We start from the raw sequence: 14,462 nt of genomic DNA, 5'->3' as shown, positions 1-14,462 counted from the left end.
GGTGTAGAAATGAAGAAATTATAGTAAAAGACAATTTTGGGTGGGTGTGGCCTATTATGGGCGGGGCACCCCAGGGTTGGTAAAGGGGCCATACATAGTTGAGGTTGACCTTATTGTCATAAAAGATGTTCAGTCTCAAGTTGAAGTAAATCGGTGTAGAAATGAAGAAATTATAGTAAAAGGAAATTTTGGGTGGGCGTGGCCTATGTGGGCGGGGCCCCCCAGGGTTGGTAATTGCGCCATGCATAGTTGAGAATGACTATATTGTCATAAAAGAGGTTCAGTATCAATTTGAAGTGAATCGGTGTAGAAATTAAGAAATTATAGTAAAAGGCAATTTTGGGTGGGCGTGGCCTATGTGGGCGGGGCGCCCCAGGGTTGGTAATGGGGCCATGCATAGATGAGATTAACTGTATTGTCATAAGAGAGGTTCAGTATCAATTTGAAGTGAATCGGTGTAGAAATGAAGAAATTATAGTAAAAGGCAATTTTGGGTGGGCATGGCCTATGTGGCCGGGGTGCCCCAGGGTTGGTAATGGGGCCATGCATAGTTGAGATTGACCTTAGTGTCATAAGAGAGGCTCAGTATCAATTTGAAGTAAATCGGTGCAGAAATGAAGAAGTTTATGTAAAATAACATAAAAAAATGAGTGAAAATCTCTGACCCGGCCCCGCCCCAACCCCCATAACTTTTGACCCAGGGGTCAGATCAAAATTCCGTCACTGTCACCATCGCACATATGCTCATAGCTACCATGTTTGTAAGTTTCATGCTAATAGTGTAGGAGGAGCAGGTGGCCATGACGGACGGACAAACAGACGCACATCAATACAATATCCCCACCTTTTCTCCGAAAAACGTGGGGATAACAACAACAGCACATCTGTGTCGAACCAGGAAGGCACAGCCACAGAGAGTGTGCAGATAGAAGATATTCAAATTCCAGGATCTTCGCAACCATCAGCAGCAGTATCAAACTCGCAGACATATATAGACAAATTCGTTACAAAAAATGATATGTTGAAAGCGGAAGTATTGTGGGTATTGCATTCAGTTTGCACACATCAATCCTTCAATTCCAATAAAAACATTACAAAGTTATTTCAGGTTTTGTTCCATGACAGTACCATAGCAAAGAATTTTCTTGCGGAGACCGCAAGACAGCATATGTGGCTGTTTTTGGGCTAGCTGAACATTCAAAACTTTACTTGATAGTTCTATAAGTGGACTGTACTCAGTGTCTTTTGATGAAAGTTTAAACAAGAAAGACCAATCCAAGCAAATGGATATCCATGTGCAGTTCTGGGACAGAAGTCAAGTCATAACAAGATACTACACTTCCGAGTTTCTTGGTATGCTTTTGTGCAATTAATACTGTTCTCTATAATATGGTTGATTGGCATGATACATTCTTGAAATCTAAGTTATTTATATTATACTGTATTGTCTATTCCGTATTGCTATTTAGATGCATACAATTCATCATGTGTCATGATTATGATTTATCAATGATTGCCTTAATGGTATAATTATTTTGATTACAAAGAAGAATTGTATATTATAAATTAAATGAAGTTTTTCTTCAGCAATGGAAATACCAAACTGATGTCCCAGAAGAAGAGAATAGTCATTGTCTGGTCGCATAATCTTTTTGATGTTTTTTTTTGTTCCATTTTTTGTGTGAGCTAAATGTTTAAAATTCAAACAAAAAATATTGCAAAAATAAATGGAGTATGTCCTGTCTTATACGCTTAGGCGAAAAAGACAATTATTTCCTGGATTTATTTTCTTTAAAATTTGTGTACATATTTTTCAGGTCATGCCACAGCCACTGATATGTTAGACCATTTCTGCAAGGCTGTGTTGTATTCCCTCTAGCCGGCTGATATGATTCAGGTTTCCATGGATGGTCCAAATGTTAATTGGAAGTTCTATGATGGGCTTACGGAAAAATTAACCCGAGAACATAAAACAAAGCTAGTGAATGTCGGGTCATGAGGACTACATACAGTCCATAACAGCTTTAAGGCGGGAGCTGATGCAACAGGTTTGCAACTTAAGGCAATAAAAATAATTAAAATAAATTTGTTTCATCTTTTTCTAAATATATATGTTTATAAATTGTGCAGCTTTTGAAAATATGACTAATAAGTTAATTTTTCAAAACTATTATTTCCATTGTTGTTGTGCATTCAAATTTCTGCTCAGCTACAAGTTGTTGTTCAAGTATTTTTTTTTAAACTCAACTATTATCATTTGATCTTTGATTATCTTATGTATTTTAGGGTGGAAAATTGGTGATATCCTTACGAGCCTCTACTACCTCTTCAAAAACACACCAGCCAGGAGAGAGGGCTTTACTAAGGTAAGGGGAAAGTACTGTGAGTTAACTGTCTGCTGCATGTTTTGAAATATAGGCAGCCATGAAGATCAGATTACAGTGTATTCACTGTCTTCGGATATTTTGCTTCTTTATCATGTGAAGGGATATTTAGATAATTGATGTTGAGACACAATGACCTAGTTTCTTAGATTATAACTGGAAAAAAAACTTTACAATAACAAAGCACCACAACTGTCAAAATGATGAGCTCGCCCTCGCAACACAATTACGAAATGTGGCCAGAACGGTTTGATTGCTCTTGGTCAAACAGTTGATAGTAATCCAGCAAACTTTAGGCCCTTAAAGCTCTAGGTTCAAGGTTAGTGCAGGAAAATTTGACCAGAACAACTTAAAACTTTATAATTCATTATTCAATACAAGAGCTCACAAACTCTGGCTTTGCCTTTTTTATGATTTTCATGTATAACTTTTGTACAAATTGTTTCCAGATAACTGGAAGCACACAGTTTCCCCTGAAGTTTGCAAATCATCGGTGGCTGGAAAATGTTCCGGTGACTGAACGGGCCATATCAGTGTGGGACGACATACAGCAGTATATCCAGGGGACAGAGAAGTCAAAAGCACCAACCTGCAAGTCGTACGAAGTCATTAGGACAGCAGTGAAAGATCCACTGATTATCGCTAAATTGCATGTTTTCAAGTCTGTAGCTAAGTTGTTGGACCCATTCCTCTCTGACTTTCAAACTGAAGCTCCTATGGCCATCTTCTTGGGTACTAGCTTAGCTCATCAGCATTTTGAGACGGTTCATCAAACCTGACATTATGGAGAAAATTACCTCATCAATTTGGGTAATGAAATAGACCCATCTGATAAGACACTGCATGTAACTTACAGTAAAGTTGAAATTGGCTTTCAGGCAGAAAAAGCTTTGAAGGATGCTCAGCCTAAAACCTCAGAAAAGCAAAGAATGGAGTTTTGTATGAGTGTGAAAGACTTTCTGGAAAAAACTTCTCAGAAAATTCTGGAGAAATCTCCAGTTAAGTACTCTCTGGTGAGAAACCTTTCCTCACTGGACCCAAGAATGATGGCTGGAAAACCTGAAAAATGTAGGAAGCAGTTCAAAAGGTTAGTTCACCTTTTGAACAGTCTGCATAAGGTTAATGATAATGATTGTGACAAAGTGTACGAGGAATACAATAAACTTATTGATAGAATTCGATTGCTAGGTGTGATAACATTCTCTGAATTTCATCTTAAATAGGATCGGTTGGATGCATTCTATGCAAAGATACTGACAAATGACTATGGACATCTGAAAAATGTGGTAAGTCTAATACTTGTACTCTGCCATGGTCAGTTCGATGTTGAAAGAGGATTTTCTGTAAATAAATAGTTGGTTGTTGAAAATCTTGCAAAGGAAACTTTAATTGGACTAAGAAATATATGTGATTATGTTAAAACTGTCGGGGTGTTTTGAATGTTCCCATAACTAAGGATGTGCTGAAATCAGTTCAGTCTTCGAATGCTAAGTACAATGCACATTTGTCTGTAGAAAAAGAGAAAAAGTTGTCTGAAGAAATGAAATTAAAAAGGCAACTAGAAACTGAAGAACTTAACCAACTGAAAGACAAAAAAAGCAAAACTTGAGAGTAATGTGGTCATGTTGGAGGAGAAAACTGAAAAACTTCTGGAGAAAGCTGAAGCAACTAGAAATTTTGCTTTTGTCACAGAAAGCAATATTTTAAGGATGGGTTGTAAGGATAAGAGGAGACAGCTGGAAGAACTGGAAAAGGAAAGCAAAGCTGTGAAAGACAAAATGATAAATAGTAACTGACTTCTGTTTAAATGAAATGAACTAGTCTGTTTGATGTGAGCATAGAAAGAGACAATGTGTTTGTTTGTGATAACTTAAAAAAGTAAATACATATGCGAGACTCATTGAGTTAAGGATGTATGACATGTATTTGTATGTAATAAGTAGAAATAACATGTATGAGTTACTGTGGAATAAGTTTAATGCGTTTGAGCAAATAAATGATATTTACTGTGATAATCTGGCTTGAAAATGCATTTTTTTAAAGGAAACTAACGTACAGTTTCTCGGCCTTGCAAATCAAAATTTGGCCTTGAAAAGTCACTGAAAAGTGCTTGAATTTAGGTTTGAGATTTCTGTTTGAACCATGTATACCTCATCATTCCTGTCATAGCAAAGTCGGTCCTTGACTATACCTCATCATTCCTGTCATAGCAAAGTGGGTCCTTGACTATCACCTCATCATTCCTGTCATAGCAAAGTGGGTCCTTAACTGTCACCTCATCATTCCTGTTATAGCAAAGTGGGTCCTTGACTATCACCTCATCATTCCTGTCATAGCTAAGTGGCTCCTTAACGATCACCTCATCATTCCTGTCATAGCAAAGTGGGTCCTAAACGATCACCTCATCATTCCTGTCATAGCCAAGTGGGTCCTTGACTATACCTCACCATTCATGTCATAGCAAAGTGGGTCCTTAACGATCACCTCATCATTCCTGTCATAGCAAAGTGGGTCCTAAACGATAACCTCATCATTCCTGTCATAGCAAAGTGGGTCCTTGACTATCACCTCACCATTCCTGTCATAAAAAAAGTGGGTCCTAAAATTTCAACTCACCATTTCTGTCATAGCAAAGTGTGTACTTAACTATACCTCACCATTCCTGTCATAGCAAAGTGGGTCCTTAACTAGACCTCACCATTCCTGTCATAGCAAAGTGGGTACTTAACTATACCTCACCATTCCTGTCATAGCAAAGTGGGTCCTTAACTAGACCTCACCATTCCTGATAAAGCAAAGTGGGACCTTAACTTATTAAGGGACCTCATTTTCATTTTTATTTGAAGCAGTGAAGTAAGTGGCAACTGTAAAGTTTTAAAGACACACTTTGTCGTATTTGGCAAAACACAATTATTGTAAAAGGAGACTTTTGATTTATCACATAAGATACATGTAGCATAATTATATACATAGCTACTTCATTGATACTCTGTATACTGATTACAGTGGTGGTTCTCTGGAGATTCTCTCTTACGAAGATATCGCCAAGTTCCGTGAGGCAACAGGATCTTCATCTGTGATGGTTGCTAGGGCTGCCCAGTGGAATACGTCTATTTTTAGACCCAAGGGAATCCTACCAGTGAAGGAGGTTGTAAAAGAATACCTCAAGTTGGTAAGAGGTGGTTTGGTTTCTGCTATTGCATCTTCATTTAAGTGGTTGTCAAAAACATTTATTTGATCTCTTTCTAGGCATTCTGACATTGATTTTTAAATTGTTATGTACATATTTGTGGCTGTGTGTTTTCATGAGCAAATTTAAAGAAACATTTGTTGATGGTCTTCCCATGCATATTTATTATGATTAAAGATGTCTGATAATTTATTGTTTAAATTCTAAATTTAGAAATGATTTTGCCTGCATAACACAAACCTAGTTACTTACTCTGCACATATTTTAAAAGGCTAAAGATTTGGGTCATAATTCCCAAAACAATACAACTTTTTTTTATGTCCCCCACCACTATAGTGGGGGGACATATTTTTTTTGCCCTGTATGTTGGTTTGTTGGTTGGTTTGTTTGGTCAAACTTTAACATTTTGCAATAACTTTTGCAATATTGAAGATAGCAACTTGATATTTGGCATGCATGTGTATCTCACGGAGCTGCACATTTTGAGTGGTGAAAGGTCAAGGTCATCCTTCAAGGTCAAAGGTCAAATATATAGCTTCAAAGCGGCGCAAAAGGCGACATAGTGTTTCTGACAAACACATATCTTGTTTTTTCAATTTTCTGAGCAATAGATTTAAATAATGCATGGCTTGTTTTCTGATCTTTGTGAAGCGGCTTTGACCCCTAATGTTAATAAAAAAATGAGTCGCAAACTGTGCAAAATTGTGAATAAATGAGCCGCAAATATTTAAACATAGTGAAAATTTGAGCAAAATTCTAAATTTGAGAAAAATTTAGTTGCACTTGTCTCAAATTGAGATAAACAGCCATTCCCTTAGAAGGCAGAAAAATCCTCTAATGAGATCGCAAACAAGATGTGCGGAATTCACATGTGGTTATTTTCCTGTGTTTAGATCATTAATTTTCTAAAACTTGTTTTGTATTTTCATATGATTCTCATATTTTCCAAGGAAATAGATGTAGATAACGAATTCCCAAACACCAAGAACTGCATCCACATATGAATTTCCTATTTTTCAAGGCAATAGATGAAGAAAAAGACTTTCCAAAAAACAAAGTACTGCATTCACATTTTATTCTCTTTCCAAGGCAATAGATGTAGACAACGACTTCCCCAACACCTACTACTGCATTGGCATTTGATTCTCCTATTTTCCCAGGCAATCAATGTAGACAATGACTTTCCCAACACCTAGTACTGCATTCACATTTGATTCTCCTATTTTCCCAGGCAATCAATGTAGACAATGACTTCCCCAACACCTAGTACTGCATTCACATTTGATTCTCCTATTTTCCCAGGCAATCAATGTAGACAATGACTTTCCCAACACCTAGTACTGCATTCACATTTGATTCTCCTATTTTCCCAGGCAATCAATGTAGACAATGACTTCCCCAACACCAAGTACTGCATTCACATTTGATTCTCCTATTTTCCCAGGCAATCAATGTAGACAATGACTTTCCCAACACCTAGTACTGCATTCACATTTGATTCTCCTATTTTCCCAGGCAATCAATGTAGACAATGACTTTCCCAACACCTAGTACTGCATTCACATTTGATTCTCCTATTTTCCCAGGCAATCAATGTAGACAATGACTTCCCCAACACCAAGTACTGCATTCACATTTGATTCTCCTATTTTCCCAGGCAATCAATGTAGACAATGACTTTCCCAACACCTAGTACTGCATACTGAGCTTGTTACATGCTGATATGGACCAGCAGGAAGGGCTGGCTACCCAGGCGGCCAAGTCAGTCGAGGAAATCTGGTATGGGGATCATACAACAGAGTGTGTAGCAATATGCGATAAATAATAATAAAAATAAGTATTGTAGTAAAATAGACCCAACAGATGGATTAACAGGGGTGTGATTTTTCCTCGGATTTCTGCGGATCAGGTTGTCCCGGGGGTAACTTCTGAGATTCGCGTAAATTCATTTTAAAAAATGTGGGGGAGAGGGGGTACCACCGATTCCGCGGACGCTTTTCATAAGCGGCCCGAAATATCCACGGCCCGTGAAATCTCTCCGCATTGAACATTGGTAGATTCTGCCTAAGCATTTTTAAAACGAGCGATATAATTGGCTGAAATTTCCTAATCTTCCAATTAAAATCGGTTTTTTAAAATGTGTTTGGTATTTCTAAGCTGATCCGTTTGCAAATGGTGCCGTTGTGAAGCGAAAATTAAGATTTTGAAATGACAAATAGCAATCGAATTAAAGACTGACATCATAAAGTGTGATAGGAATAATGAAATGTGTTTGCCAACGAAAAAGACGTTTTATATACAAGCAACACATATTTTGTTTAGAAATGTGCGCAGTGAATTGTTGTCACGAAAACCATTGTTTGCAAATTGGAGTTCAATTGGTTCTGGCTACCATAACTTTAAATGTCACTTTTTATGATTTTTGACTGGCGCGACTTTATAGTTATGGACCAACCCCATTAGGAAAGTCAACCAGAAATTCCCGAAAAGTTGACAGTTAACAAAGACCGGTCCAAAACAGCTTTTAAACGCAGTTATTGGCCCAAATCCATGATCGGAAAGTTTGACATTTTTCACATTTAACTGATATATTCTTTCACAAAATACTATCTTAAACATTTAAAATTGATCTATTCTGCTCTTACATATCGAGAAAAACAGCGATGTGACAGACTTTCTTGAAATGCGAATCTCCCGAGATTTCATGGTCATATGACGTTATATCTATTTTTAGTAACATACCATGTGCTCAAGTGTTTTCAAATTCAGAATGACATTTCCCGGTATTTTAGATTATTCTGGGTTGTTTTGTAAACAAATTGTAGTGTAAATACAAACTCAAAGTAAATATTATTTAAAACTACCTGATTCACACTGAAATCAGTCTTATAATCCACCATATGTAAGTTGTTAATCACAAATAATAGATTAATAGATTTCAGAAAACGAACGTAGTGTTTACAATTTCAGCATAAAATGTCAAGGTCGATCCGAACGTATCCAAATGAAAACTTGTCACGTGACAAAGCGACAATGGCGTCAAAATTGTGAATTTCAGACTGATGAGAGTTATTTTCATCTAGTGTAAGATGCATTTGAAACATTTGAACCTTAAAATATTCCTCGATGCAGTAATTTATATTCATTCACCAATATATGTAGACATGTATCCAAGAAAATGAGCTTTCTTTGATTTATAGCGTGACATAAATATGTTACGACTCTGGTTGACTTTCGATACAGGGTTGGCTTCAGCATACAGGTATGTCATTACTATAAAAACTGTACGCTGAAGTTTCTTTAACTAGAGTTCAGTCTACTCGCGAAGTAAAACAATTTTGAAGAGTATCGTTCGAACATGGAAATAGACAAACATAATTTGATTTATATGTTAGTGGATCTGTGTATTAACCGATTCATATGCATATTCTGCTTTATTATGTTTGTCACGCTGTTCAGTTAACTGAAATAGCATTGAACTGAAGATGTGAAATGCAAGATATTGAAAGGTAAACACATTAAATATATTCATTTAACTCAGTTAAATACATCATTAACACAAGTAGAACACTCAAGTGTGTTTGTTTATATTTAGTCCATTTACTGTAATTCAATACATTGAAAAACTGCTGCTATTGATCACAATACATACTGTTTACTTTGCATCCTCAGTATGTTAAATGTGAAGTTTAACAGGTTTTTATAAAGAAATATTGTTATGAAGTTCAAGAAGTTGTTTATTTTAATGTATGTTTTCATGTTTGTCATTGCCTTATGAGCGCCGTTCGCGAAGTTGAAATCAGTCGACAGAATTTTCCTCCCCTCTGACTTTGCCTCAATCACACCCCTGATTAAAAAAGTGTTCATTACTCTTGAACAAAAGTAGTAGAGTTTAATACAAATTAAGTATTTTAGACTTGCTGAACTTGTCTCTATTGTTAAAATATAACTGGAAAAAAAGTGGGACTTAAAATTGATGGTAAAATGTTTATCTCGATTCAGTCTATGTAAAGAACATTTCATCTGATTGGAAAATGAATGACTTCATATTTTTGAAAACCAGCTTAGAAATGAACAAGAAAAGTACTGTAACATTCTTTTAATCGGTTTCTATATAAGTCAGTGTTAAATCCTTCATGGTGTATCTCTGAATATGATGTTAGATTAATATGGGGTATCTCTGAACATGTTGTTAAAGTAATATGGTGTACCTCTGAATATGATGTTAGAGTAATACGGGGTATCTCTGAACATGTTGTTGAAGTAATATGGTGTACCTCTGAATATGATGTTAGAGTAATATGGGGTATCTCTGAATATGTTATTAAAGTAATATGGGGTATCTCTGAATATGATGTTAGAGTAATATGGGGTATCTCTGAATATGTTATTAAAGTAATATGGGGTATCTCTGAATATGTTGTTAAATTAATATGGGGTATCTCTGAATATGTTATTAAAGTAATATGGGGTATCTCTGAACATGTTGTTAAATTAATATGGGGTACCTCTTAATATGTTATTAAAGTAATATGGGCTATCTCTGAATATGTTGTTAAAGTAATATGGGGTATCTCTGAATATGTTATTAAAGTAATATGGGGTATCTCTGAATATGATGTTAGAGTAATATGGGGTATCTCCGAATATGTTGTTGAAAATAATATAGGTATTGCAGAAAATGTTGTTTAAGTAATATGTGGATGTTTTTGACGGTTTTAAATGTAAACAGATAACACTGACTATATAGCCCTGTTTTATACCGAATATGTTGTTGCAATGCAGTGATATCTGAGGTTTTGTTGACTACTTTTTGTTGCAATGAAGTGATATCTGAGGTTTTGCTGACTACTTTTGTGACAATGCAGTGATATCTGGGGTTTGGCTGACCACTTTCAGGGTTTTCTCAACAAGAGCCGGCCGCCGGCCAAATCGTCCGATTGAAATCAGATTTTGGCAGGTTGAAAATCGCTCAGATTTGGAAAATCGGCAATTGACTTTTAGAAATTTGCGTGTCTTTACGGTAATTTTGCTCCTATTTGCTATTAAGCAAAGACGTTGCTTCATTATCTCCCTTAAAGCATTATAAAAACTACAATGAAAAGGCGCATATTGGAATCGGTCAAAAAGCAGTAAAATATTTTGATGTTCTGTTCATCATATGTTGAGTGAACATTTTACAAAAGTAATAGAGCGTTTTCCATTTATCTTTTGTTAGTTAAAAAAGCTAAAATTCATAAAATTCAAACAAAAATGCTTAAATTTAAGTGCCTTGTTGACCACTTAAATAGCCATAAAATGGCCCAAAATGCAGGAAATCAAGTGCTCAATTTTAAAATGTTCAGGGGAAGCATGCCCCCCCGGACCCCTAGAAGACCTGTTGGTTTCACATGTGAGCCTGTTGGCCCTAAAGTTATTGAGAACCCTGTTCTTTTGTTGCAATGCATTGATATCTTGGGTTCGGCTGACTACTTTTGTTGCAATGAATCGATATCTGAGGTTTTGCTGACCACCTTTGTTGCAATGCAGTAATATCTGGGGTTTGGTTGACTACTGTTGTTGCAATGCAGTGATTTCTGGGGTTAGGCTGACTACTGTTGCTGTAATGCTGTGATATCAGTGGTTGGGCTGAGTACTATTTTTGAAATGCAGTGATATCTTGGGTTTGGCTGACTACTTTTGTTGCAATGCAGTGATATCTGGGGTTTGGCTGACTATTGTTATTGCAATACAGTGATATCTGGGGTTTTGCTGACTGCTTTTTTTGCAATGCAGTGATATCTGTTGTTTGGCTGACTACTGTTGTTGCAATGCAGTGATATCTGGGGTTTGACTAGGGCTGTAACGATACATTCGAATTTACTCGAATACGGCTGTGGACGAATCGTATTCGTTATTTGCCACTTCCCGGACCAAATATTTGACAAAATCAAACGACATGGTCGAGTTTGAAAGTATAATCATCTTATCTTACCTTACAAATGAAGCTTCATACAATAAACCCCTATATTTAAATGTTCTTCTCCTTATTCCGGCGTTTTTCATCATGTTTACCCCAACCACTTTGTTACACAGTGAGATTATCAACAAAAATGGCAGGCACCGGTTGAAAATTTACAACATAGAATTGAAAAAATGTTTCGATGGTTGTTTAATGTTTATTTAGGTAAGTACGAGTGATTTGATGCTCAAACAAACACACAAAGGATTAGCAGATGGAATTTCTTTTTTGTTTATCTTTACGACAATGATTGTGATCTTATCAACAAACATGGTGCCTAGAAAAAGGAATGCTATTGATATCGTTGACCCGCCTGCCAAATACACGTCGTTTGTCTGGCGCTGTGTTCAAAGTTTAAGCAGTTCTAGTCAGTGTTTTTTTATTTCAAAGTATTATATTTCATATTTTCTGTATGCAATTATACTCAATTAATAAAATTAACAAATACTCATAGTTTCATACTATATAATGTCATGTCAAGTTGTCAGTATTACTTTTGTTCATTGAAATTCATATTCGTGAATAAATATTCGTATTCGCCACCCTGTATTCCTGATACATAACGTATTCGTCACCTAGTGTATTTGTTACAGCCCTAGGTTTGAGTGACTTATTTTGTTGCCATGCAGTGATATTTGGGGTTTGGCTGACTACGTTTGTTGCAATGCAGTAATATATGGGGTTTGGCTGACTACTTTTGTTACAATGCAGTGATATCTTGGGTTTGACTTACTACTTTTGTTACAATGCAGTGATATCTTGGGTTTGCCTGACTATTATTGTTTCAATGCAGTGATATCTGGGGTTTGGCTGACTATTGTTGTTTCAATGCAGTGATATCTGGGGTTTGGCTGACTATTGTTGTTTCAATGCAGTGATATCTTTGGTTTGGCTGATTATTGTTGTTACAATGCAGTGATATCTGGGGTTTGACTGACTATTGTTGTTTCAATGCAGTGATATCTGGGGTTTGGCTGACGACCTTGCAAGGGCAGTTGAGTCCCGTAAGAGGAACAGAGAGCAGGTAGACCATTGCCATGGCATCAAGAGAAGGAAAACAGAGGACGGTACCTCTCTCGTAGAGATGCCTGTTCGGTTTATCAAGTAAGCAGGTTTTATATTTATTTGTGTTTTATGTACTTAAAGTTATCATGTGATAATTGAATAGCAGCATCATGCAATAAAGGATCTTATGCCATATGCGGTTAGCATAGCTCCAGTCCAGCCTGTGCAATCATGCAGTGGGTCAGAAACACCAAAGTTATGCAAGGTTTGGTGGTGTCCTAAGCAGACAGGCTAGCACCTGAACAGCCTGCATGATTGGCAGACTGTTCTGGAGCTGTGTTGTTGGCATATAATATAAAACCCATTTTCACGCGAAGGGGCTCATATAAGACAATAAAGTCATAAGTTCCCTAATTTTGATTATAACCGGCCCTTACAATGTAGAATTCAAAAAATTACCTCAATGTGTTCATCTACCCAGAACATTGATAGTCATGTTATTCTCATGTCTCTCCTTAAATATTCTGAAGTCAGCTCAATAGTGATTAAACCTGAATTCATTTATCATGGACTGTATTTGCTAATGATCCGTTTCATTCCTGTTTTCTTTCCCAGGAAGGACTACGGTATAGGAGAGAGTCCAAAGCAGCGTGTCCACCTGTGGACACAGAAACAACCCAACAAGAAGGCTTCCTACGACACTGTGAGTTGCCCCCCCTTGTACAGTTTAATAGATTGGATGTTTCTTTTTATGTCCCCTTGTCTATACTGGGGAACATAATGTTTTTGCCCTGTCAGTTTGTTTGTTTGCTTGTTTGCGTCAAACTTTAACATTGGCCATAACTTTTGCAATATTGAAATTAGCAACTTGATATTTGGCATGCATGTGTATCTCATGGAGCTGCACATTTTGACTGGTGAAAGGTCATGGTCATCCTTCAAGGTCAAATATATGGGTCAAACATAATGTTTCACAAACACATCTTGTTTTATATACTTAGACAATAATTTATAACATTAGTCCTGAGCTCAAATAACCTGAAATCTTCCTTATCTGAACCAAAACAATATACATATGTAATCCAGATGGGCAATGGCCATTAGTGCATTTGAAGGCAGATAGAATTGTTCATTCATGAAATTCCAAAGGGACTTTAAGCTCAGTTCTAAAGTTGTATGTTGATTTTTTTAACCATGGCAACTGTTTGTAGGTGGAGAGGAGAGAAGACCGATGCTACAAGAGTGTCCTCACTCTGGATGGTGTGAAATACACTGCAACATACTGGTAAGTGTGATATTGTGTGTGTGTGCGTATGATATGAAATACACTGCAACTTACTGGTGAGTGTGATATTGTGTGTGTGTGGGTATGATATGAAATACACTGCAACATACTGGTAAGTGTGATATTGTGTGTGTGTGCGTATGATATGAAATACACTGCAACTTACTGGTGAGTGTGATATTGTGTGTGTGTGCGTATGGTATGAAATACACTGCAACTTACTGGTAAGTGTGATATTGTGTGTGTGTGCGTATGATATGAAATACACTGCAACTTACTGGTGAGTGTGATATTGTGTGTGTGTGCGTATGGTATGAAATACACTGCAACTTACTGGTAAGTGTTATATTGTGTGTGTGTGCGTATGATATGAAATACACTGCAACTTACTGGTAAGTGTGATATTGTGTGTGTGTGCGTATGATCTGAAATACACTGCAACTAACTGGTAAGTGTGATATTGTGTGTGTGTGCGTATGATATGAAATACACTGCAACTTACTGGTGAGTGTGATATTGTGTGTGTGTGCGTATGGTATGAAATACACTGCAACTTACTGGTAAGTGTTATATTGTGTGTGTGTGCGTATGATATGA

General features: G+C 36.7%; 1 protein-coding gene across 1 annotated transcript in view; it reads left to right on the top strand.

Moving 5' to 3' along the window:
- LOC127846088 (tRNA-dihydrouridine(20) synthase [NAD(P)+]-like) overlaps positions 1-7,001 on the top strand; it is a 52,247-nt gene extending 45,246 nt beyond the window's left edge. Inside the window, exons 10-11 of the mRNA XM_052377266.1 lie at positions 5,391-5,556; positions 6,948-7,001. Of these exons, the coding sequence (XP_052233226.1) occupies positions 5,391-5,556; positions 6,948-7,001 (220 nt within the window). The remainder of the gene's footprint in view (positions 1-5,390; positions 5,557-6,947) is intronic.
- Positions 7,002-14,462: the final 7,461 nt, after the last annotated feature.

This window comes from Dreissena polymorpha, chromosome 9 (genome assembly GCF_020536995.1).
Source record: "Dreissena polymorpha isolate Duluth1 chromosome 9, UMN_Dpol_1.0, whole genome shotgun sequence".
NCBI lineage: Eukaryota > Metazoa > Mollusca > Bivalvia > Myida > Dreissenidae > Dreissena > Dreissena polymorpha.
Note: the sequence above shows the minus strand (reverse complement) of the source record. Positions and strands in the feature narration are given on the sequence as shown.